This window comes from Neomonachus schauinslandi, chromosome 6, assembly GCF_002201575.2.
Source record: "Neomonachus schauinslandi chromosome 6, ASM220157v2, whole genome shotgun sequence".
Classification (NCBI taxonomy): domain Eukaryota; kingdom Metazoa; phylum Chordata; class Mammalia; order Carnivora; family Phocidae; genus Neomonachus; species Neomonachus schauinslandi.
In genome coordinates this window covers 83,559,888-83,582,985 of record NC_058408.1, presented here as the reverse complement: position 1 = coordinate 83,582,985, position 23,098 = coordinate 83,559,888, and the positions used below count along the sequence as shown (strand labels likewise).

Here is a 23,098-nt window from a genome sequence, read left to right as displayed (position 1 = left end):
AACCTCTTAAGGCTCTCAAGAGGATCTATAAGGAAAGACATGGAAAGCACCAGGCCAAGGGCTTAGCAATGGGCTTGCTGGGGCCTTGACCTGAGGAAAATAATAACCTCACATTTCCAATGTGGTTCATAGATTTTTCAAAACATTTCTAAATTGTATCTGCAATAATACATACTTATGATGGTGGCTGAAAGTGAGCTCTGTCCTTCTCCCAGCTTCCCTCTATCTGTTAATGACCCTGCCATTCCCTAAGTCTCTTAAGCTTGAAATCTTGGGGTAATCTTTTCGTTGTTCTTTCTTGCTTAGCCTTATTGTCATTCAATCAATAAATATCCTCAATTTTCGTTCACTTCTATCATGAAGACTATTCTCTGGGGGCTTACTTACTCTCCTCTGCCACCAGGCGCACTTTGTAGAAAGAATTGAGTACAAACTCTGGACATAGCTCTCCCACCTGGAATGCTCTTTTTCTTCACCCACTGAAGACCCCACTCAAGGCTTTTTTCATATCCCTCCTTCAACATGTAACTTCCCCTGATCACCTAAACCAGAAATAAGCTCTCTTCTGAACTCCTTAAGCAATTAATGTCTATAGAACTAAACTTTACTTACCATATACTTTTTAAACTATAGCTTTATTTATATAAATTATCTTCCTAACTGGATCGTACAGAGTTCTAGAAAAACAACCATAGTTCGTACTCATTGAATCCTCCAAAGAAACCAGCCAGTTATTTTATCCACACTCAAGAATGTTAGCTGACGATAACAGTGAAGATCATTTTACTTTGTAGCAACCCTATGCAGGTTTTCCAACTATACAGAGTAGATACCTTTTCATGGAAATAGAAGAACAGAAGGGTCAAGAAACTTGTCCAAATTTACCACGCTACTGATGGAGCTGAGTGTAGAGCCCAGATCCTCTGAGTCTTGATCTGACCCTCCTCTACTCCCTCACATGGCCTCTCTCTCTATCTATGTGTATGCCTCCTTTACTTTGCCATTCAGATCTCAACTTGAATATTGTCTCATCAAAGAGGTTGTCCTTGACTGACCAATATCAAGTGCATTTGTTGAGAATATTGCATGAGAAATCCAAACCACCAGGCAGGGCCTCAGGAACAAGGTATTGGGTTGGGTCTATAGAACACATTCATAATGCATTTTTATTGCTTCATTACCTCCCACACCACACAATTATGATTGTACAGATTAATAAGCCAATAGGACCATTTCCTGACATAAAGATGAGAAGAAAGAGCACCCCAGGTTTTAAAACAAATAAGGACTTAATGCAAAGACCCTGTGATGGGAACTCACTTGGCATGTTTGGGGAAGAGAAAGAAAGTCCGTGAAGCTGGAGTAGAAAAAGCAAAGGGAGAATGAGAGCAAGAGAGATCAACAAGGCCAGCAGTGTGGAGCTTGGATTTTATTCTAAGAATAATGTGAACCCAGCAGGAGTTTTTCAAAGGAGCACATGATCTGAATTAGGTTGTTAAAAATAACCCTGCCTACTGCATGAGGGGTAGACTGTGGTGAAGTATGACAAAATTGGAAGAAGAGAAGGGCACTATAAGACCTCTTCTTCATAAAGAAAAAAAAAAAAAATGGAAGAAGAGAGACCAGGGAAGAAGCTGTTGCAGTTGATGAATAATGGTGTTTTGGACTAGGGCAGTAGTGGTGGACATGGAGAGAAATAGACAAATTTGAAATATGTTTTGGAGTAAAATTGACAGAACTTGCTGATGAATTAAAGCTAAAGGTAGTGAGGGAAAGACAAACCGAGGAAAACTCCTTGATTTTGAAGCTTTGATAATGGGATTGGTGCTGGGACTGTTTATTGATAAGGAGAAACCCAGAGGAAGTACAGATTTAGAGACGGCAATGGAGCGATCAAGTGGGATCCATTTAATATGACTATCAGACATCTTATCCAGGAGGAAATAGGTGTAAGCAGCTGGATGCATGAGACTGAAGTCCAGACAGAGGTCAAAACTGGAGAAACAGATTTACTCACCATCATCACATAGATGGTATTTAAAGCTAGATATGAGATCGCCAATGGAGACCTAGTATCTAAAGAAGAGAAAGGGGCCCAAGACCAAGACCAAGGATACTCCAGCTTTTATATGTCAAACAACAGAGGAGGATCAATCAAAGGACACTGAGAGGGAAGACAATCAGGAAAATGTAAAAAGCCAAGAAAAGAAAGCCAAGAGAAGAAAGTTGGTCAACTACAACTTACTGCATATACATGAATAAAGTCATACTGTGGCCTATAAGTGGGTCTTTTGTGAATACATTAGCACGTCACACCTCAGTACCTGCTTAACCCTAAGTAAAAATGCAATAATGAATTTCCTACCTGGAAAACCAAGAAAAATAGTTGCCCCAAATGACTCCACCAAGATATTGCTTAGCAATGAAATCTAACCAAATGTAGTCATTTGTTTTCTATCCTTGACACTTTAACTGTAAAAACATACTATATTACTAAAAATATATATATGTCAAGAAAGACACTATGGCAAAACTATATGATTATGTCACTAGATGCAGAAAAGCCTCTGACAAAATCCAGTACCCTCTCATGACAAAAATATTCAACAAACTGAGATAGAAGAGAATTTTCTCAACCTGATAGAGGCTATTTATGAAACACTCGAAAACTAACATCATATGTAATGGTGAAAGACTGAATGCTTTTCCCATAAGATCAGAAACAGACAGTGATATCTACTCTTACAACATTCAATAAACATTGTACTGGAAATTGTACACAGGGCAATTAGTCAAGAAAAAGAAATAAAAGGTAACTAGATTAGAAAGGGAAAAGCAAAAGATTTCTATTCACAGATGATAATCATTCTGTACATAGAAAATCCTAAGGAATTCACTAAAAAAACTTAGAACTAATAAACATTCAGGAAGTTTGTACAATAGAAAATCAATGTGCAAAAATCAATTCTATTTCCATACACTAGCAATAGACAAGCTAAAATGAAATTAAGAATACAATCCCAGTTATAACAGCATCTAAAAAAAATAAAATACTTAGGAATAAATTTAACAAGAGTACAAGACTTGTGCACTGAAGACTACAGAACATCGTCAAAAGAATTCAAAGGTCCAAATAAATGGAAAGACATCCCAAGTTCATGGATTGGAAAACATAATATTGTTAAGATGGCAATTCTCCCCCAATTTTTTTACATATTTAATACAATCCTTATAATATCCCAGATTTTTTTTTAAGAAATTGATAGTTCACATGGAAATGTACAAGACCCAGGATAGCTAAAATAAGTTCGAGGACTCACAGTTCCCAATTTCAAAACTTACTACACAGCAACTGCAATCAATATGGTATGATGATGGCATAATGGTAGATATATAGACCAAAAGAACAGAATCGAAAGTCCAAAAATAAACCCTTATTGTATGGTCAATTGATTTTCAATAGGATGCCACGACAAGTTGATGGGGGGGGGCGGGGAAATAGTCTGTTCAATAAATGATCCTAGGACAACTAATAAACATTATGCAAAAGAATTAAGTTGAAGCCCAACTCCACATCATTCACAAAAATTAATTCAAAATGGATCATAGACCTGATTATAAGAATTAACACTATAAAACTCTTAGAATAAAACATAGGGATAAATCTTTATGACCTCACATTCAGCAATGGTTTCTTATATATGACACCAAAAGCCCAAGCAACTACAATAACAAAAAACAATAAAGTGGACTTCATGAAAATTAAAAACTTTTATACTTTAAAGGACCCCAATAAGAAAGTGACAAGACAAACCACAGAGTGGGAGGAAATATTTGCAAATATATGTGATCAGGGACTTGTATCAAAAATATATAAAGAACTCTTACAACTCACCAATTAAAAGACAACCTGATTAAAAACTGGGCAAAATACTTGAAGAGACATTTCTCTAAAGATAATGATGATGATGAAACATCAATATCATTAGTCATTAGAAAAGTGACTAATTTCATGCAAGTCAAAATCACAGTGAGATACCATTTCACACCCACTGGAATGGCTATATTCGAACACAGAGTCAATAACAAGTATCATCAAAGACATGGAGAAATTGTGACCTTCATATATTGATGATAGGAATGTAAAATGATGCACCTGCCTTCTAAAACAGTCTGGTAGATCCTCAAATGGTAAAACAGAGTTACTACATGATCCAGCAATGCCATTCTTAGGTATATAGCCAAGAAAATGAAAACACATGTCCACACAAAAACTTGCACAATGAATGTTCACTGAAGCATTATTTATAATAGCAAAAAAAAGTGCAAAGAACCCAAAGTTCATCAAGTGATGAATAGATAAATAAAACATGGTACAGTCATTTAACAGAATATTATTTGGCAATGAAGTGAAGTGAAGCACTGATACAAGCTACAACATATACAAACCTTGAAAACATTATGCTAATTGAAGGGAGCCAGTCACAAGAGATCACACATTATATGAAATGTCCAGAATGGACAAATCCATAGAGACAGAAAGTACATTAGTGGTTGCCCGGGGCTGGAGAAGACGGGGAGATGGAGGAGTATGGCTAAGCAGTCTGGGGTTTTTTTTCCAGGTAATGAAAATATTCTGAAATTGATTGTGATGATGGATATACAACTCTGTGAATATACTAAAAGTTATTGAATTATATACTTTGAATGGGTGAATTGCATGGCATCTGAATTATATCTCAGTAGACCTGTTTAAAGAAGAACACCATTGTGCCTTTTAACAACGAAAAGAACTGAATACTAGGATGGTGTATTATGAGATTGGTCTAAGGAAAAAAAATTGCTCCAGTGCAGTGTTGTTGAAAAAACATTGGACTTAGCAGTCAGTTGTGGGACTAAATGCCACCCTGTACAGTTGACTTGTTATGACTCAGAATGAAATGATATATGCAGAGCCTCTACTGTAATTTCTAGTACAAGGAAGGAAGGAAGGAAGGAATTGTTTCAATTGGAATGGTGAAGTCAAAAGCCCAGAACAGACATTGAAAGGATGTAGAGTAATACTGTTAATAGCTTGATCTGGAATAAGTAGTCTAATATGACAAAACAATGTGTGTGTGTGTGTGTTATGAAACTTTGTGGGTAACTAAAATAGCTGAAACCTAGCTAAAGTTCACTTCTTTTCAGTAGTAGTAATATAGAAAAAAGAATTTGAATAATCCTTTACACATTATTGTCAGGGAAATTAGCTGAGTGATGACAAAAGAAACTTCATTTTAGGTTTTCAGACCCAAGTGCTAATTTCAGCTGTTTTCCTGAAGATAAAATTGTACACTACTTTCAAAATTTAAATAAAGCATACATTTCTCTTTACAGTAGCACTACAAAAAAATAAAAATGCAGAGAAAGGAAGTAGTTAATTCAGGTCTCCAAAAACTTTTTTCTGAGTCTTCTGAAGGCAATCAAAAGATAATAAAACAAAATCTTTGTGAAAATGGAAAATAAAAATCTGGGGGCTTAAAAGAAAGTTCCCAGAAACAAAATTGGCAACTTGAAGGAGATGCGGTATACGGAATGCAATATCATTTCCTCTGTCATTTTTCAATGCAAGTACTAAGATAAGAAGTTTGTACGCCAATGGTGAATTAATCCAGTTTTTTATCTGCCATTCTGAGCCACATGAAATAAGCACAAACTGGAGAAAGGAAAATGACATAGGATTCGATAAAACATTCAATTTAAAAGTAGGCGCAGTGTACAAAATCTGATGAGAAATAATTAAAATTAAGAGTTGAAGAAACGAAGTTGAAATAAAACTATGCAGTCTTAGGTACGGTTCTTATTTTGAATTAATTCACTGGCATTCTGTTTTCCAAAAGTTCTTTTTCACTTCACTGAAGATAATGCTGTGATCAATTATTAAATGGTGATAAGAAACACTCTACCTTTGAGATCTTCCACTGTTTCCTGTGCCGGCAACTCCTAAACAAATGGAAGAACAAAAATCAATATGTGACTCAGCTCAGTGCCCATTTCCAGGCAGTCAGCAGGCGCGGAGTGGCAAGCTACTCGTTTTCCCAATGGCACGTGGGGAAGAGACTATACAGTGTCCACTCTGCGTAAGCCTCTAATAAAATGGATAGCAAAAACGAATACAGAATATAGGTAAGTGCAGATAACCAAGCAAGACCACTGTACTGTGATAAACGGCGTTTGATAATTAAGAAAGTAAAAAGGAGAGAGAAGAATGTGCTACCGTGCATGACCGCGAATAAAGCCCAGCAAGGTTCATCTAGAGCAAAGGGGTTTATTGACTTCCCAAGGGACAGCTGTGATTTAATGTGGAGTGGTGCCGTTGATTCCAGGGGAAGACAATGAATGACAGGAGAGGGGAGAAGGAGGTCAAGGTCTGCTGATAGGTTCTTCGGGCCAGGGTGGCAGGCCCGGCAGGGGTAGGCCGAGGCGGTGTGTCCAGCACCTGACTGGGTGTTTATCTCATGGTCCAAGGGCTCCCCTGAGGTCCCTTCCACACTCTGAGATGTGGCACACCACCAGCACAAGGGCAGTATCGACAACTAGAACTGCTACCCTTGCACGCTCCCATTTTAGGCATGATCAACACTACGCGACAAGAACAGCATGAAACAGAAAAACACACACTGACCAGTGGCCCAGATGAGTGATGAGAGTTTATGCTTTGCCCTCGGGAGCTGCAGCGGAGGGGAGGCGTGGAGAGGCTTCGATGAGGCTCTTCCTTTTTGCCATTGTTAATCTGCCTGTTATTGCTCATGCACAGAAGAAACACAAGAGCAGTGATATTATCAAATAGAACTATGACTTTGTATTAGTCCTTAACCAACTCCTTTTCCTAGAATCTGTTTTGTAATATTCATGGTACACAAATTTTGTATTTAAGGGAGAATAATAAATATTCTTTTAAAATAAGACATGCTTTCTAAAGGAACTATCAGAAATAAAGACAAGAATAGTGACAGTGACACTCACAAATCACTTTTAATTCTTCAGTCTGTGCAGTGTATTACTTCTATATTAACAAACACAAATGTTCTTTCTGAAAATACTCTGGCATGCACTAAGCACTTAGATGACAAGATAAAAACACTGACGTCAAATATTTGGCTGTGTTAAGCCTAATGCAAATGAATTCCAGAGCACAATATAAGGTCAAATGAATAGTTAAACCATCTTGATTATCAGTATCAATTTTATGCTTAAGTGTATGCTTCAAGAGAAGAAAAATGTACATATTAGTGTCTGCCTATACTGGTGTGTTTTCGTAAACAACTAATAAATGAGAAAAAAATTTAACCAAAACTAAAACATTTAAATTATGAACTGACACATTAATAGAAATGTTACCTTGGAATTTTGTGATTAGTTATATGTTCCTTGTTGGCCTCTTTGTCTTTATTTGGCTTTTCTTTCTTTCCGGAGGGTCTCTGCTGAATTAATTCTCCTTTATCAAACATGAGGTGTAGGCGATAACTGACCAATTTGATTATTGTGAAGAATATAGTCACTGAACTGCAGTAAAAAAATGCAGTGACAGCATTTGGAGGAAAAGCCTAAAGAAGAGAAAAGAAAGAAAAAATTCATTCGTTTGCAGGATGATCTTTTGTTTTAAATCTGAAAGCATTGTTGGACTATTTATTGAATACAAATTGGGCAAGAGTTCAAATTTTATTGGCTTTACAACTTTTCCTGGTTGCGATACCCGAGGAGAAAGAAAGAGCTGCTATCTTTTTTATCTTTTTAAAAACATCTTTCTTGTTTCTCAGGTTCTGGTACTAGTCGAGTTGATGACCAACATTTCATTTGCAGGCAGGAACCCCACAGAACAAAAGGTGTTTTATATTCAGCCTCTCCATGTCCTTCTGGTTCTTTTCCAGAACCTGATCTGGCCTTCCTGCACGCATGCTTGTAGCAAAGCCTGAAGAAAGGCCTTTGAGATGCTGTTTCCTTCAACAAAGCACAAAAAGCCTTGTTGAGAACAGAAGAAAGAAGGAAGGGAAAAGGTTAATGTAACATCTCCTCCCTCCCTCCTTCCTTCCTTCCTTTCTTCCTTTCTTCTTCCTTCCTTCCTTCTGTGCTCTCCTGTTGGGTTAACACCATCAGGACATGTATTTCCCTAGTGGTTTGATGCAGGCAAGGGGCCACAAAAGGGCACATTGCTTCTAAAAGGAAGATAGTTACATTAGTGTAAAAGGATCTGACCATGGAGATCATGGTGAAGGTCAGTTCAATTCTGTCCAATCCCCTCAAGAAACAAAAAGAATCACTAGCATCCATGAAACTGTCCTACTCTGTAGGATCCCCCACATACCTTCCTAGTTCTCTCCCAGGACCATGGACGATTGCAGGTTCTCTAGTCCTTCCTAAACTAAATTCTTATCTTTGGAGATTGAAATAGATCCCAGGGTCTCAAGATAATATGAAGGACAGCCTCAATAAAAAGCAAGACCTTTTTATCAATGCATCTCACTAAAGGATCTCAAGAAATCCAGTGATAAGTGCAGTCTCTCCTTCAACCTGAACCTGCTGGGCCTGTGAACAACATAGCCCAGCCCAAGTCTGCTCCCATGCAGCCCCTGCACAACCCACCATGGTCCCATGATAATCTATCATCTAGGTAAGACCACTCCAAAAACAACATGGCCAAACAAAAAGAATAAAGGAAAAGGAAAACTGTCACCAACAAGTAAAAGCTGGAGTGAAGAATTTTCACCATCACTGACTTGCTTTGACTTCATGGGAAAAAGGTCCACTAATAAATATAAATTAATAAATAAGTGAATGAAAGATTGATTAAATAAAACAAATAGATGATAGATAGATAGATAGATAGATAGATAGATAGATAGATAGATGATAGATAGATAGATAGATAGATAGATAGATAGATAGATAGATAGATAGATAGATATGAGAGAGAGAGAGAAATAAAGTCAGGTTCCCTACCTGGAAGCAGATAAGTTTCCCATTGACACACATACCTCCTGAGGAGAAGCTGTGATGAACTTCAAGCAATACAGAGAGGAATTAAAAGAGAAAGAGTGATGGGGCCACTAATAGTCCCCAACACTTTTTCTTAACATGTCTATATATTTCGGGTCTAAAAATTTCAGGCTAAAGCTAGAGAGTGAGTTTGAAGAAACTCATAAAGGAAGAATAAAACCCAGCAAATGTCCAGAGAATAGATTAGCATCCTATCACACACAAATTATATTCAAAAGTTGTTTAAATTATAATGTAACTTGGGATTCATAGTACTCTAATTAGCGGGGGCCACAGAGAGAATTCGTACTCACTAAATATTCCATGTGGCCCCATGCATTTCCCAGCTTCCCTTGCAGTCAGGCTGGGGTCATGTGACTACTTTTGGCCAGTGGACTATGAGGAGAAGTGGCTGGTGTCACTTCGAAGCCTAGACAATTATGAGCTAGGTGCCTCCTCCATCTCACTCTTCTCTTTAGTTGGCAGTATCAGAGGCTGTATTTTTAAGATATTCTATCTGCAAGAGGACAGAGCTTCCTTCAGCCTGGGTACCTGGGTGACACTGGAACAAGGCCCTTACAGACCTGAGACAGACATGTCCTAGAAGTGAGAAATAATCCTTTGATTCATTAAACCTCTGAGATTTGGGGGTTGCCTGCTGTGGCAGCTAGCACTGATTCACGCAATACTGGGGGGTTCCATTTCCATGAGGAAGCTTCCATTCAAATTATATTAGAAATAAATGGGGGAAAAACCCTCAGGTATTGGGAAGAGAATGCTAGGGAAGGTGAGAGAGGAAAGATTAAATATGGATGTTGGGATAATTCATTTGGAAAGAAACTGACTTGCTACAATAAGAAGAGGTATTACTTTTCAGTTTACCCTCATAAATATGGAGGTAGCACCAGCTTGGCAGTGTTGAAATTAAGAGAAGGCAAGACAACGTGGATGGAACTGGAGGGTGTTATGCTGAGTAAAATAAGTCAATCAGAGAAAGACATGTATCATATGACCTCACTGATATGAGGAATTCTTAATCTCAGGAAACAAACTGAGGGTTGCTGGAGTCGGGGTGGGAGGGATGGGGTGGCTGGGTGATAGACACTGGGGAGGGTATGTGCTATGGTGAGCGCTGTGAATTGTGCAAGACTGTTGAATCACAGACCTGTACCTCTGAAACAAATAATACAATATATGTTAAGAAAAAAAAAAAAGAAGATGAAGATAGCAGGAGGGGAAGAATGAAGGGGGGGAAATCGGAGGGGGAGACGAACCATGAGAGACGATGGACTCTGAAAAAAAAAATGAGGGTTCTATAGGCGAGGAGGGTGAGAGGATGGGTTAGCCTGGTGATGGGTATTAAAGAGGGCACGTTCTGCATGGAGCACTGGGTGTTATACGCAAACAATGAATCATGGAACACTACATCAAAAACTAGTGATGTAATGTATGGTGATTAACATAACAATTTAAAAAAAGGTAGATATAAATAAAATAAATTTAAAAACAAAAAAAGAGAAGGCAAGAAATTACAATGAGGTTTAGTATCTAGTTTGCAACCAGGTGAGAAAAGGCTCTTGTCTTCTTTATAAAGGACCACTGGCACTTTGTCACATCCCCAAAAGCCCATAGACCTCACCAGGCCATAGCAAAAGACAGCAATTTTACTGAAAATTTCCAGGGAGAGAGGAAAAAGTTTTACAACATGCTAGAGATGGCACATTATTCCTCCCAAAACTCCCTGATCTCCTTTAAAACCTCTTCCTTCAGAAGACCCTGCAAACAGAATCTAGAATCCTCCCAAATATCCCCTTTTTAATGTCATGTACTTAAGCTCTGCTCAGGCTTCTCCAACTGTACATTTCCAGGGACATCACTGAAAATTACTTTCAAGGTCATTTTACTGCTGACATCATCATGCTCAGTCAACAAACGATCCCCAGCTCCTAGGATTTTCTGTCCTTATAAGTATGAATGCAAGGAGAGGAGGAGGATTTAGGAAGAAATATGTCAGGAATGAGCAGCTTTTAGCTCTCTTTTAATTTATATCACAGATTCCACACACACACCCATATTAGGTATATTCAGATTTTGAATAGAGGTTTCAGGGAAATCACAATTTTTTTGTTTCCATGAACTTATCATTTTAACACATTCTAATTAATAATAGGAGGCAATATTTTTTCAAAATTATATCCTTGGCCAAAGAAAAGCTGTATGTTGCTCCCTGACACATTATTAAGATAACTAGTGGTATAATAACTCATTTTACCAAACTTTTTCTGACAAAATTTCATGAAAAAAACAACATGCTGTTACCAATTAAGCAATTACAAATATATCTACACGGTTCAGAAAACTGGATTTCTTGGGATTTGGCGCCATCTAGAAGAATCTGTCTGCCTGAACACCCAGACCATCTGCAGTCCCCTCAGATGGAACCCACCTCTGTTCCTTGAGGTTCATAGCTCAGGCTCTCTCATAGAGTGTACCCACTCTTTTTAAAAAAAATTTTATTGTGGTAAAATATATATAACATAAAACTTACCACCTTAACTTTTTTTAAGGGTACTGTTCAGTGGCATTTAGTACATTCACATTGTTGTGCAACCATCAGCACCATCCATCTATGGAACTTCTTCATCTTTGCAAACTGTAAGTTTATACCCATTAAATAGTAACTCCCATTTCCTCCTCCCCCAGCCACTGGCAACCAACATTCTATTTTCTGTCTCTATGAATTTGACTCTTCTAGGTACCTCATATCATTGGAATCATACAGTATTTGTCCTTTTGTGACTGACTGGACTATTTCCCTTAGCATAATGTTCTCAGGGTCCAGCCGTATTGTAGCATGGGTCAGAATTTCTCTCCTTTATAAGGCTGAATAATATTGCATTCATTCATTACACATTTTGCTTATCCATTCATCTGTTGATGGACATTTGGATTATTTCCACCCTTCATTTATTGTGAATAGTGCTACTATGAACATGAGTGTGCAAATACCTCTGCAAGACCCAGCTTTAAATCCATTTGGATATATATCCAGAACTGGAATTGCTGGATTAAACAGCAATTCTATGTTTAATTTTTTGAGGAACCTCCATGCCGTTTTCCATAGTAGCTGTGCCATTTTACACTACTCTGGTTTTTCACTTCAGGTTAATGGGTTATTACTGTCCATCTCTTGAGTAGCCTGGAGAGATCGATAATCTGGTTAAGTGAGTACCATAAATAATGCTGGTATCCAGTGAGAATAAACCATTTCTGAGGGTTTCCGTGTGCAGACATAAAGAAGGGCCCTCTTGAGGATTCAAACTTTATCAGTGTGTATTTCATAAAGGTACCTCATCAATGTACTTTCACAAACTAATTTTGAAGAAGACTTCTGGAAATGCTTTTCTCATCTTAAAAAAAAAAAAAATGAGGAAGCTAAAGCATAAGTGAGTCATACTTCCAAGCTGGTAAGGACATGTATCTCCTCTCACCTGGAAGTTACTTACCTAGCCACTTCCATGACCTGACAGAGAACCAAGGACTCAGAAGGAAAAAAATGTTAAATGTCTTCTGGGCAGTCAAAACACATCACTGTTATAGAGAAACTCCTCTCCACTCCTATGGTTTCCAGGAAAGGGAACCGTTCCCTCTACATGCTAGCCTCTGTGCTTCTGGCTCCTTCCTCAGTGATTTCTGACCAGTGTTTTGGGGAGCAGGAACTGGGCATGCTATCCCTTCTGTCTCAGAACTAAGCCCTGATCGAGGAGATCTGTGTCTGGGTGGCATCTCTCCATACTGCACGGTTCCAGCATGGTTCCTAAGTCAGAGAGGCTCAGTGCTTCCCACACTGCCCCTGAACAGCTAGGTAAGGCTCCATGACTCTAGGGCTCACAATTAGGAAATCCACCTACCTGCAGATATAACACATTTCCAAATAGCTTAATTTGCAATAAAGGTGATACCTGAACTCCATCTGCTTGACCTATGTCTCCCTGGAGTGGCTCAGAAAAAGGAGGTGCTACTTACTGGACTGCCAAGTCTATGCACAAAGGTTATGACCTTGAGTGGAAGGGTAGTCACTCAGAGCATCATTTGGAAGCTTTGTGCTCTTCCTGTAGGCATAATTCATTTATGTGGCACATAATATGCCTAATGGTATCCTAGCCCATAGCAGAAATTAGAAGGGGAAATGAGGAATGAATACAAGTAACCACAATAATGTAACAAGACATGCTAAATGACTGTGTAAATAGTGTTGGGAAATTACAAAAAAAAAAAAAAAAAAAAAAACCTATGAAAAAGCAAGTCACTTGTGTGGTCATTTTCTGAGACACAAACACGCTTCAGTCATTCCCTGAGGACATCACTACAAAAACATAATGTCCAAGAGTACAAAGAAAATGTTCAATGGTATTCAGTATCCCATCAGAGAAGGCAGGGAAATGTAAAACTATCAATGTGGTTAAAGTAAATTGAATTTTCCTGCTTTTAGGTTAAGCTTCAAGTAATTTAGAAAATGTTTTTACTCAGAGTATGTGGCCTAATGAATAAGACGTTAATCCGCTAAACATAACACGCTGTCTCTGACAGGGATCCACCATCAAGGAGTGCTCAGATGGTTCTGCCGTGTGCCACTGTATTCCCTCTGGCTGTGAGGAACTGCCCCGTGTGGGTATCTGTGCCATCTGGGGTAGAACCTCCTCTTTCATGTTTCTGGAAGCCTAACCAGCTCTCGACTATTAGAAGATCCTAGGTCATTCTAAAAAGACAGGGTGCAGACTTAACAACTGAATTGTCTTATCTGTTTCAGAGGTAAGAGAGATCCCCCTCTTGTTCATCCATTTTGTCAAATTAGGAGAGAAGAGCTTTGTCCGTCCAACCATCCATTCCTCATTCATTCATTCATTCATTCATTCAATAGACACACGTGGAGTGTTGTGTCAAGGCATGAGTTTCAATGACTTCATTCAGGTAGGATTTTTGAGTCCTATCGAAGTAAACTATAACTCCCTCGGAAGAGGGAAAGTCAGGCCACAAGACAGAGAAGCACAGTCATTTCTCTGCATTTCTATATGTGAAGGAATGTACAGGTTTTCACATCCTAAATAACAATCCATTACCTATTTCATGAAGTTCCATTATGAAAAAACAACAAAAAACACATTTAATACTATCTCAGAAAATCTGGAACTTAGGATTTTATCTTGAAACCAGAATGAGCTCAGCATTCCTGTGGATACCAGGTAGAGGAGGCAGACCTCTGAGAAGGCATGCTGGGGTCAGAAACTCCTGACAGAATTTCAGGCGAGGTGGGGAGCGCCCTCCAAGCAGTACCCTCAGAAGTAGACCACCCTTGCAAATAAATACTTACCGAAAAATGGTGAGGTGAGTAGAATCAAGAAATCTGACTGGTTCTCAAAAGACAGCCCTCCTCGTGCCTCCATCTTGCTGAGTAAGATGCACAAAAAGGAGAACGTCACACGTTCTCTTGGGCCTGCTACTTGACCGCTTTGGGGTCTGCTTGCCTGTTTATCAGATCTGATCTGATTTCTCTGAGCTCCTGGGCCTCCTTCTTTGTGTGCAGCTTTCACGAGGGCAATGTGCTGGGTACAGAAGTGGCGAATGTTTGGACTGACAAGGCAGTGCTATAGAGAATGGTAAGAGGGAAAAAACAGCCAAAGGTTGCAGAGGCAGATTTGAGGCAGGGGCATTAAAATGGGAATCTCTGTGGGCCTGAATGCTTTGAAAACCATTTAGAAAGCTGGCACCTGCAAGTGCCTACTCCTTTCTCTCTCTCCTCTTCTCATAAAGAATATTTATGGCGGACGGCTCAGTCAATGGATGCCTAGCCCAGTCAAGAAATCTAGATGCACATTGTCTTTTCCGTTTCAGATGGTCACAGTAAGAGGTGACACTTCATTTCCATGTTTAATGTGCACTGAGTTAAACAGGATGAACCAATCAGTAAACTCACTGAAGGCAAAGTGATGTCAATCTCGATGCAGTGATAAGCTCAACCAGGAATCTGTATGGATAGTGAGTTTGAATATCATTGACTATCAATGCCGTGTGTTTCCAAATAGAAAGAAAAGTGTGATTTCAAATTTACAGTGAGATTTAATAATGCAATATAAACTGTACCTGATCAATTCTATATTTGATAGATAAATCTAAGCTTACACATTGATTTTTCATAAGTAATTTTAGATTCCTCTGAGTTTTTAAGTACCCTCAAAACCCAAATGACAGAGAAAATGTTTAGTGTCAGGAAATTTCAAATGTGTTTCAGTTAATATTTAAATTTAATGAATCAAAATATTACATCTCTGAATTCTCAAGCAATAATCTTCAACATCAATTATATGAAAAGATTAAAATCAGCCAGTAATACAGATTTTTAAAGGGAATAGCAAGACAAAAATGAACTGAATTTATAAACTTTTTCTTTATGCCCTCGGCTTCACAAACACGCAGAAGCTGCAATGCTGTCTGAATCACAGAATGGGGGGAGCTCACACCTCCAGGTGAGAGACTGAGCTAGAAGGGATCCCTGTGCAGGCTCCAAGCCCACCTGCAGATTTTGCATACCTTCCCTTGCTCAGGCTGCTTTTCAGCATGCTAGGCAGAAACTGGGCATTGTATGTCTCAGAATCCTTTCTCTCTACCCAATGGCAAGTGTCTTCAGTTTAATTCTTCCATAGCCCATAGCTACCAGGGACTGCCCAATGGGCTTCTGCTCCTTCCTGTGCAATGGTGTTTTTCAATCGAATGGAAGTTCTACTGGCATCTGAGGTCCAGCAATTTCTCATTGCACAATATGTTCAGCATGTCTGGCCCCCACTCTTTAAATGCTATTGGTACATTTACTTGAAATGCCACTGTGATAAAGTCATTGAGATGAACTTCCAAATGTTCCTTACAAAAACTGCCAAAGCTTCTCGGGGGCAGTGACTTCTCCCAATCTAGGACCATTTTGCCTACTTAACTATAACATAAGGAGTAGATATTATCACACTGCAGTGAGGGCCACTAAAGTCATGGACATCACCCACTGGTATTCTATAATGATCCACCTCATCCTTTTAGCCTAGAGTTTCTCAACCCCAGTACTACTGACACCTCGGGCTGAGTAATTCTCTGCTGTGCGAGCTATCCTGGGCCCCGGAGGATGTGGCAGCTTCCCTGGCCTGGACACACGAGGCACCAGTAGCAACCCCTCCAGTGTGGCAGCCCAAATCGTCTCCACACATTGCCAAGTGTCCCTGCAGGGGGTACAGACTTGACGTCCTCACTGAAAACCACTACTTAGCCCATAAATGTATATGTGATTACCTTGTACAAAACAAAGAGATAAAAACATTGTCCCTGTATTCACAGAGTTCAAAGTCAAAATAGATGAGGAGACAATTACAAGATAGAGCAGGAAATGCGTCATTCTGGTCCACTGAGGTGCATCTAACTCAGACTGAGAGGTGGGGGTAAGAGGCCAAGGAGATCATTCCAGAGCAAGCAGTCATCTGTGAGAACCTGAAGGACCCTGAGACAAAGCAGGCAGAAGGCATGCCGCATGGAAGCACAGAGCCTTCCAGGAAGAATACACATTCCAGAATAAGACACGTGGGGCACGCAAGAGTGTCACACACCACATGCTTAGGAATTCCGTCATCACCATGAAACAAAGAGCATAGAAGACATGGAAGCCAAAAGTTGCTGTCTGTAGTCTACAGGATCATCAGAGTGCATGGCAGGCTGGATGGAGGAGCAGTACTAACCCCGGAGAGACCAGACAGGGACTGACCTACTTCAGAACTGTTGGAGAGTTTAATGAAATCATCTGTGTGCCACCGTACAGCATAAACTGTGATTTTCCACAGAATCACTGCAAAAACTGGAAAGTACAATCTAAAGTATAAACCATTATCTCTGCTTTCCTATGTCAGCATTAGAAACTCCAAAGACATCTCTAGAAGAAACATCTGAGACCACCAGCATCAATGGCAGGATTGTTGGAATAAATGAATAATCTTGTAAGGTAACTACTGGGAAGGAGCTACCATATGGTAAGTTGTCACATTTTTTTTTTCTTTTAAAATTTATTATTTATGGAAAACAGTATGGAAAACAGTATGGCAGTTCCTCCAAAAATTAAAAATAGGATAACCATATGATCCAGCAATTCCACTTCAACCCAAAAGAAGTGAAAGCAAGGTCTCCAAGAGATTTTTGTGCACCCATGTTCATAGCAGCATTATTCACAATAGCAAGAGGCGGAAGGCACCCAAGTGTCCATCCAAAGATGAATAAACAAAATATGGCATATATGTATATAAAATGAACTATCATTCAGCCTTAAAAAGGAAGGAAATCTGGATACATGCTACAGCACAGATGAATCTTGAGGACATTATGCTAAGGGAAATATGCCAGTCACAAAAAGCCCCCAAGTACTGCGTGATTACACTTACATGACGGATCCACGGTAATCAAATTCATAGGAAGGGAAAGTAACATGGTGATTACCAGGGACTCAGCAGAGGGGAAGAGGGAATTGTTGTTTAAGGAACACAAGAGTTTCAGTTTTGCAAGATGAAAACATTCTGGAGATTGGTTGCACAACCATGTGAATATACTTAACACTACTGAACCATACACTCAGAAATGATAAAGATGGTTGGAGCGCCTGGGTGGCTCAGTCAGTTAGGCGTCTGCCTTCGGCTCAGGTCATGATCCCAGGGTCCTGGGATCCATTGGGCTCCCTGCTCAGCAGGGAGTCTACTTCTCCCCCTCCCTCTACCCCTCCCCACCCCCTGGCTCATGGTCTCTCTCTCTCTCAAATGAATAAATAAAATCTTTAAAAAAAAAAAAAGAAGAAATGATGAAAATGGTAAGTTTTAAGTTATGTGTGTTTCACCACAATTTTTTAAAGTAATTATTATTTTATAGCACTTGAGATTATGTATAGCATTTTCCACCTGGGAAATATGAACACATGAGTTCCCTCTGCCTAAAAATAGAAGTTCAGTGGGACCAGTTCCTCGGAATGCCTGCTGATTCTCCCAGAAGATCTCTTCAAGATCAAATTGCATCCACTCAAGTGTCCACTGCCCAGAGTAAGGTAGAGGTAAAAGCCCCACATAGTTAGCTGGACCACAGAAGGGACCAAGCTGCCTCCCTATTTACTCAGCCTCTCACAAGTACATGCTGAATACACATTCTGTGCCAGGCGCTATGTTTGGTCTGAGGGACGGAGCCGTGAACAAAACATGCAAACGTCTGTCTGCAAGGAGCTTCTGTTACAGCACGGACTAATTACAGATAATTACAAAATTAATTATTTTGGTCCAACAAGGGGACCTAACCTAGTTTGGAGTACCAGGGAATAATCCTATATGAAACTGGTATTTAACTTGAGCACTGAAGAATGAACTAGAGGTGGGGCGCCTGGGTGGCTCAGTTGGTTAAGCATCTGCCTTCAGCTCAGGTCATGATCCCGGGGTCCTGGGATCGAGTCCCACATCAGGCTCCCTGCTCAGTGGGGAGTCGCTTCTCCCTCTCCCTCTGTCCCTCCCCCCTGCTCGTGTGCTCTCTCTCTAATAAATAAATAAAATCTTTTTAAAAAATGAACTAGAGGTAACTTGGAGAGGTGAGTGGGGAAATTTCAAGTCATGGGAACAGGTTCAAAAGCTATAAAGCTGCCTCAGAAATATGAAGCTCTGTGGAGCTGAGCCCTGGGGAGAGGCGGGAGGAGAAAGGAGTGAGATGGAGAAAGGAGTGAGATGAAGACAGGAATCCAGGAAGAGCCAGAGGCCAGCCTACTGCTGGGCCCCTTCACGGCTGCCTCAGCCCTGCAGGGAGGCCCCGGGGCACTGGCTTATTCCTCTCCCCTCCCCTGCTGCCCAGTGCACCAGAAAGTCCCCCTCAAGCACCATTTTAACCACATCACTACCCTGTGCAAACACCGGCACTCAACTCTCTGCAGCACTTCTTAGAATCCTTCCAAAACTTTTCATGGCAAGGCCCCCTTGAGCCTCCAGGCTCTCGATCGCTGCATAACAAGGGTGTGCTCTGGGGTCCTCCACTGAAGGCAAAACCCCAACCAACCTGGCCTCAAAGAGTAAACTGCCTAGACGGTGAGATGAGATGAACAGACATAAGGTGGCATACAAACAATACAGAGCGGCACACAACTGAAGGGCTCACTCAAGTCAACCGTCCTACAGCGTGCGGCTGTCCAGTTAGGGGTAGTGGAGAAAATGTTAGAGAAGGGGAGCTGTTGTCAAGGGCCTCACAGGGAGGCTGGGCTTCAACCATGATGTCGGAAATAGATAACACAAGACATGGGGCAGGAGTCTAGGGAAGGGCGGGTGCTGGGCACATTCCATTAACACAGACTCAACAGGCAAAGCCATCAGAGTGGTTTGACTCTCAAGAGAGAGAGAAGATAATGAACTGCAGAGCTAGACTGAAGGAAAAAGAGGGAAATGAAGCCATGCAGAGAACACTGAGAAGGAATGAATGACAAGTGCAGGATGAGGAATGCCAGAATATCTTTCTTTGCACCATCCCTGGTTATGTTTACCATTCTTTATTGATCAGTGGGTTAGTAAACGGTTCAGTGTACACTGGGTGTTAAGCACACTGACTTCCAAATCAGCTATTATTTGTGCCACTCACAGAAGGTTATCACACTTTCATGGACCCTCCTTACCAGTCATTATATACTCCTTGAATGCAAGGGCTGAGTCTCCCTGTACATCCTGCACTGCCTGACCCAGTCAGCACCGTGCCCTCTCTTGGCTTCAGCAGTTATGCCCGGTCCTGGTCTCCCTCATGTTCTAGGCTCCCAAACAATGGCAAGGACAAACTGTGCTTTCCTCGGGAGCTGACAAAGCCAAGTGCAGGGAGAAGTCACAAGAAGCAGCTGACTCATGGCAAGCTGTTGGGGCTTCCACCCTGGGCTACTTTAAGGTCCTCCTGAGATGACAAGTATGCAGAGGGAGAAAGGATCCTGCAGCAGAGACAGCACATCAAGGAGACCAGCACCCTGAGAAGCAGTTTACATCATGATGGAAAGGGGGACCTAGGCCTCCATCTCATGAATCAGAGAGAGAAAGAATTCTTAAAGAATTGTGCTTAGTGGTGGGACTATGGGGTACGCTTCTGTGAGAAGGAGTGCAGATATCTAAGACCTGAAGGTTTTCTGACAACCAAGAGATATGAATAGGATTGTATGTCTCTTCTTTGGTGCAGCTCTGCTTCTCCATTTCTTTGCAGCTGGACACATGAATGCCCTCCACTCTGTTCCATTCTGGAGCCAACCACAGTCCAGTTGCAGGTCTGGGAGCAAGTCTTGTTAACAGAGCAGCTGCTCCAGGTAGTAGAGATGAGCTTTTCAGCATCCTGTATAGCTTCCATATTCCAGCATTAATGTCTGGCCCTCCTATAGGATGCATCCCACTCTTAAATGCATATCAATATATTATGATCTCATGGGTGCTTAAATGGACCCATCGTTGATGGGCACCTACAGGTTTGCCCCCACAGCCTTTTAACATAGCTCTAGTATTCTACAATAGTTTCTTTGACTTTAGACTCCTCTTCTACATTTTCTGGCCCAGACCTGGGATGTGCCATTTCTCCAAAGAGCCCTTGTTCATTTTGGAAGGAAATGGCATTTAGGGCCCAGAATCTGAGTGTGAGATTCGCACATTCTTATTGGGTTATCATTGCTTCTAGGTGTTTTATTTAATAGAGCTAAAAAATACATATTTTTAAGAAAAAAAATAAATCATGATTTCAGTTGGGTATTTCCAATTCAAATGAAAAATTACAAGGTTCTATGTAATTTTTGGGATTTGATTTGTATGTTTTCTTTTATTGTCAAAATCTTGATTCCTCAAAATAATAACATAATTTCTTATTTTCTTTACATATATATATAATAAAATTTCAAAATAATAATATAAAATTTTATTGAGGGCAGTAAGAAAACTAAATTCAATTTAAGATTTCTTTGTGGTTCTCTTATCTTTAGATTATACCCCAGTAGCCTAGAGGCTCTGTGTTTATTTCTTTAACGATTTTATTTATTTATTTGAGTGAGAGAGCAGATCGAGAGAGAGAGAGCGAGAGAGCACGAGCAAGGGTGAGGGGCAGAGGGAGAGGGAGAAGAAGACTCCCCACTGAGCAGGGAGCCCGATGTGGGGCTCAATCCTAGGACCCTGAGTACACGACCTGAGCTGAAGGCAAACACTTAACCGACTGAGCCACCCAGACACCCCAGAAGCTCTATGCTTAAAGTCATTTGAAATATTTTTTGAGTGTGCCACCAAACTATGAAACAAGTTCATTTCTTGTTTCTAGCTCTGTGGCTCTCCCCCATTCTTTCCCTCTGCTTATTTTTTATTAGTTTTTTAAAATTTATCCTTTTGTTGTGTCTTCTTGAAACATAAGCAACTGGATATATGCTTCGTATTTCCCTCCTCCTTTTTAGTCTATACATAGCTTTCCTTTTTTTTTTTTTTCACAAGAGTGGGTCCTAGAGATCATTTTTATAGCGGCCTACTTCCTCATCCACATTTTTATAACTGCACAGCACTCTGCTATGTGGATGTATCATAATTCCATCAACCAGCTCCATATCAATAGAGATCTGTTTCTAGTCTTTTGCTATAACAAATAGTGCTTTGGTGATTCACCTTGTACATATATGCCTCTAAATTTTTGAGAAGGGCTATTTATTTAAAATACATTAGGTGGGGATTGCCTGGGTGGTTTGGTCAGTTAAGCATCTAACTCATGATTTCAGCTCAGGTCATGATCTCAGGGACTTGAGATCAAGTCTCACATGGGGCTCTCCCCTCAGCAGGGAGTCTGCTTGAAATTCTCTCTCTCTCTGCCTCTCCCCCCAACTCATGCATGTTCTCTCTCTCTCTCTCTCTCTCTCAAATAAATAAATAAATAATTATAAAAAATAAAAAAATTAAGTAATTAGGTATTATCTTTTAAATCTCTGCTATCTAGATATGCCAAAATCACGTTATTTTAATGTGTACTCCTTGGATTATTAGTAAAATAATCATTCACATGTCTATTGGTTATATATGTATGTACCTATGTATATTTCTCTGTGTCAACTCTCTGTTTATGTCCCTTTTCAAGGCGTTTATATTTTTTTATTTATTCTTACTTATCCATAAGAGCCATGTAAGGATGATAAGTGCCATGAGGACAAGAGCCAGATCCAACTTGTTCTCCATTATACTCTCAACACCCAGCCTGGTATCCAGCAAATAGTTACTCAAAAATATTAGTGAATAAATCAATATTTATGATAGCAATGCATGTCTATATGTTTTAAATTTTTCTCATCTTAACAATTTTGCCACTTGGGGAAGTTATTTGACCTCTGTAAATCTGTTTCTTCTGTGAGATGAGAATAATAGTTCCTAACAGGGTCGTTAATTATTTTATTAATACATTTTCTAAAATGTAATAAGCACTCAAATGTTAGTGTCACTTATTCTCACCATCATCATCACTCTCAGCTATGCATCATTCATCAAACTGTGGAATAAAAAGTCCAGATATGATGTATTCATGACAGAGCAAAGGGCAAAAGAGCAAATGTTTTTATTGTCTGTATAGGCAGTTAGGAGTGTTAATAATAATACAAAATAAGAAAAAACAATTCTGAAATAAGCCAAGACAGTTGTTTTCTTGAGAAAATATTTGTGTCAGGGATATTTCCTATAGGCAGGGATTTTGTTCTCCCCTGATTGTCTAGTATCTAATTGCCATCTTGAAAGGAAGAAGACATTATCAAAAGATGAGGAAGACCAAAGGCAAAAAAGGATTGGTTCTCTTGATTTTCTTTTGAGATGGTAAAGATTTGGGGGAAGAACTAAAACATATGCATGATCCAATACAAAAAAATTACTCAGGTCCCTCACAATCCAAAAATTCCATATTTAAGAACAATCAATATCAATAAATGAGTTAAAATCATTTTCGTTTGATCCAGTGGTCTTTTTTTTTTTTTTTTAAAGATTTTATTTATTTATTTGACAGAGAGAGACACAGC

General features: G+C 39.8%; 1 protein-coding gene across 1 annotated transcript in view; it reads right to left on the bottom strand.

Annotated features, from left to right (window-relative positions):
* PCNX2 (pecanex 2) overlaps nt 1-23,098 on the bottom strand; it is a 302,267-nt gene that overhangs the window by 266,888 nt on the left and 12,281 nt on the right. Inside the window, exons 2-4 of the mRNA XM_021696119.1 lie at nt 7,381-7,586; nt 6,665-6,785; nt 5,946-5,982 (exon numbers count right to left, since the gene is read on the bottom strand). Coding sequence (XP_021551794.1) covers nt 5,946-5,982; nt 6,665-6,785; nt 7,381-7,586 — 364 coding nt within the window. The remainder of the gene's footprint in view (nt 1-5,945; nt 5,983-6,664; nt 6,786-7,380; nt 7,587-23,098) is intronic.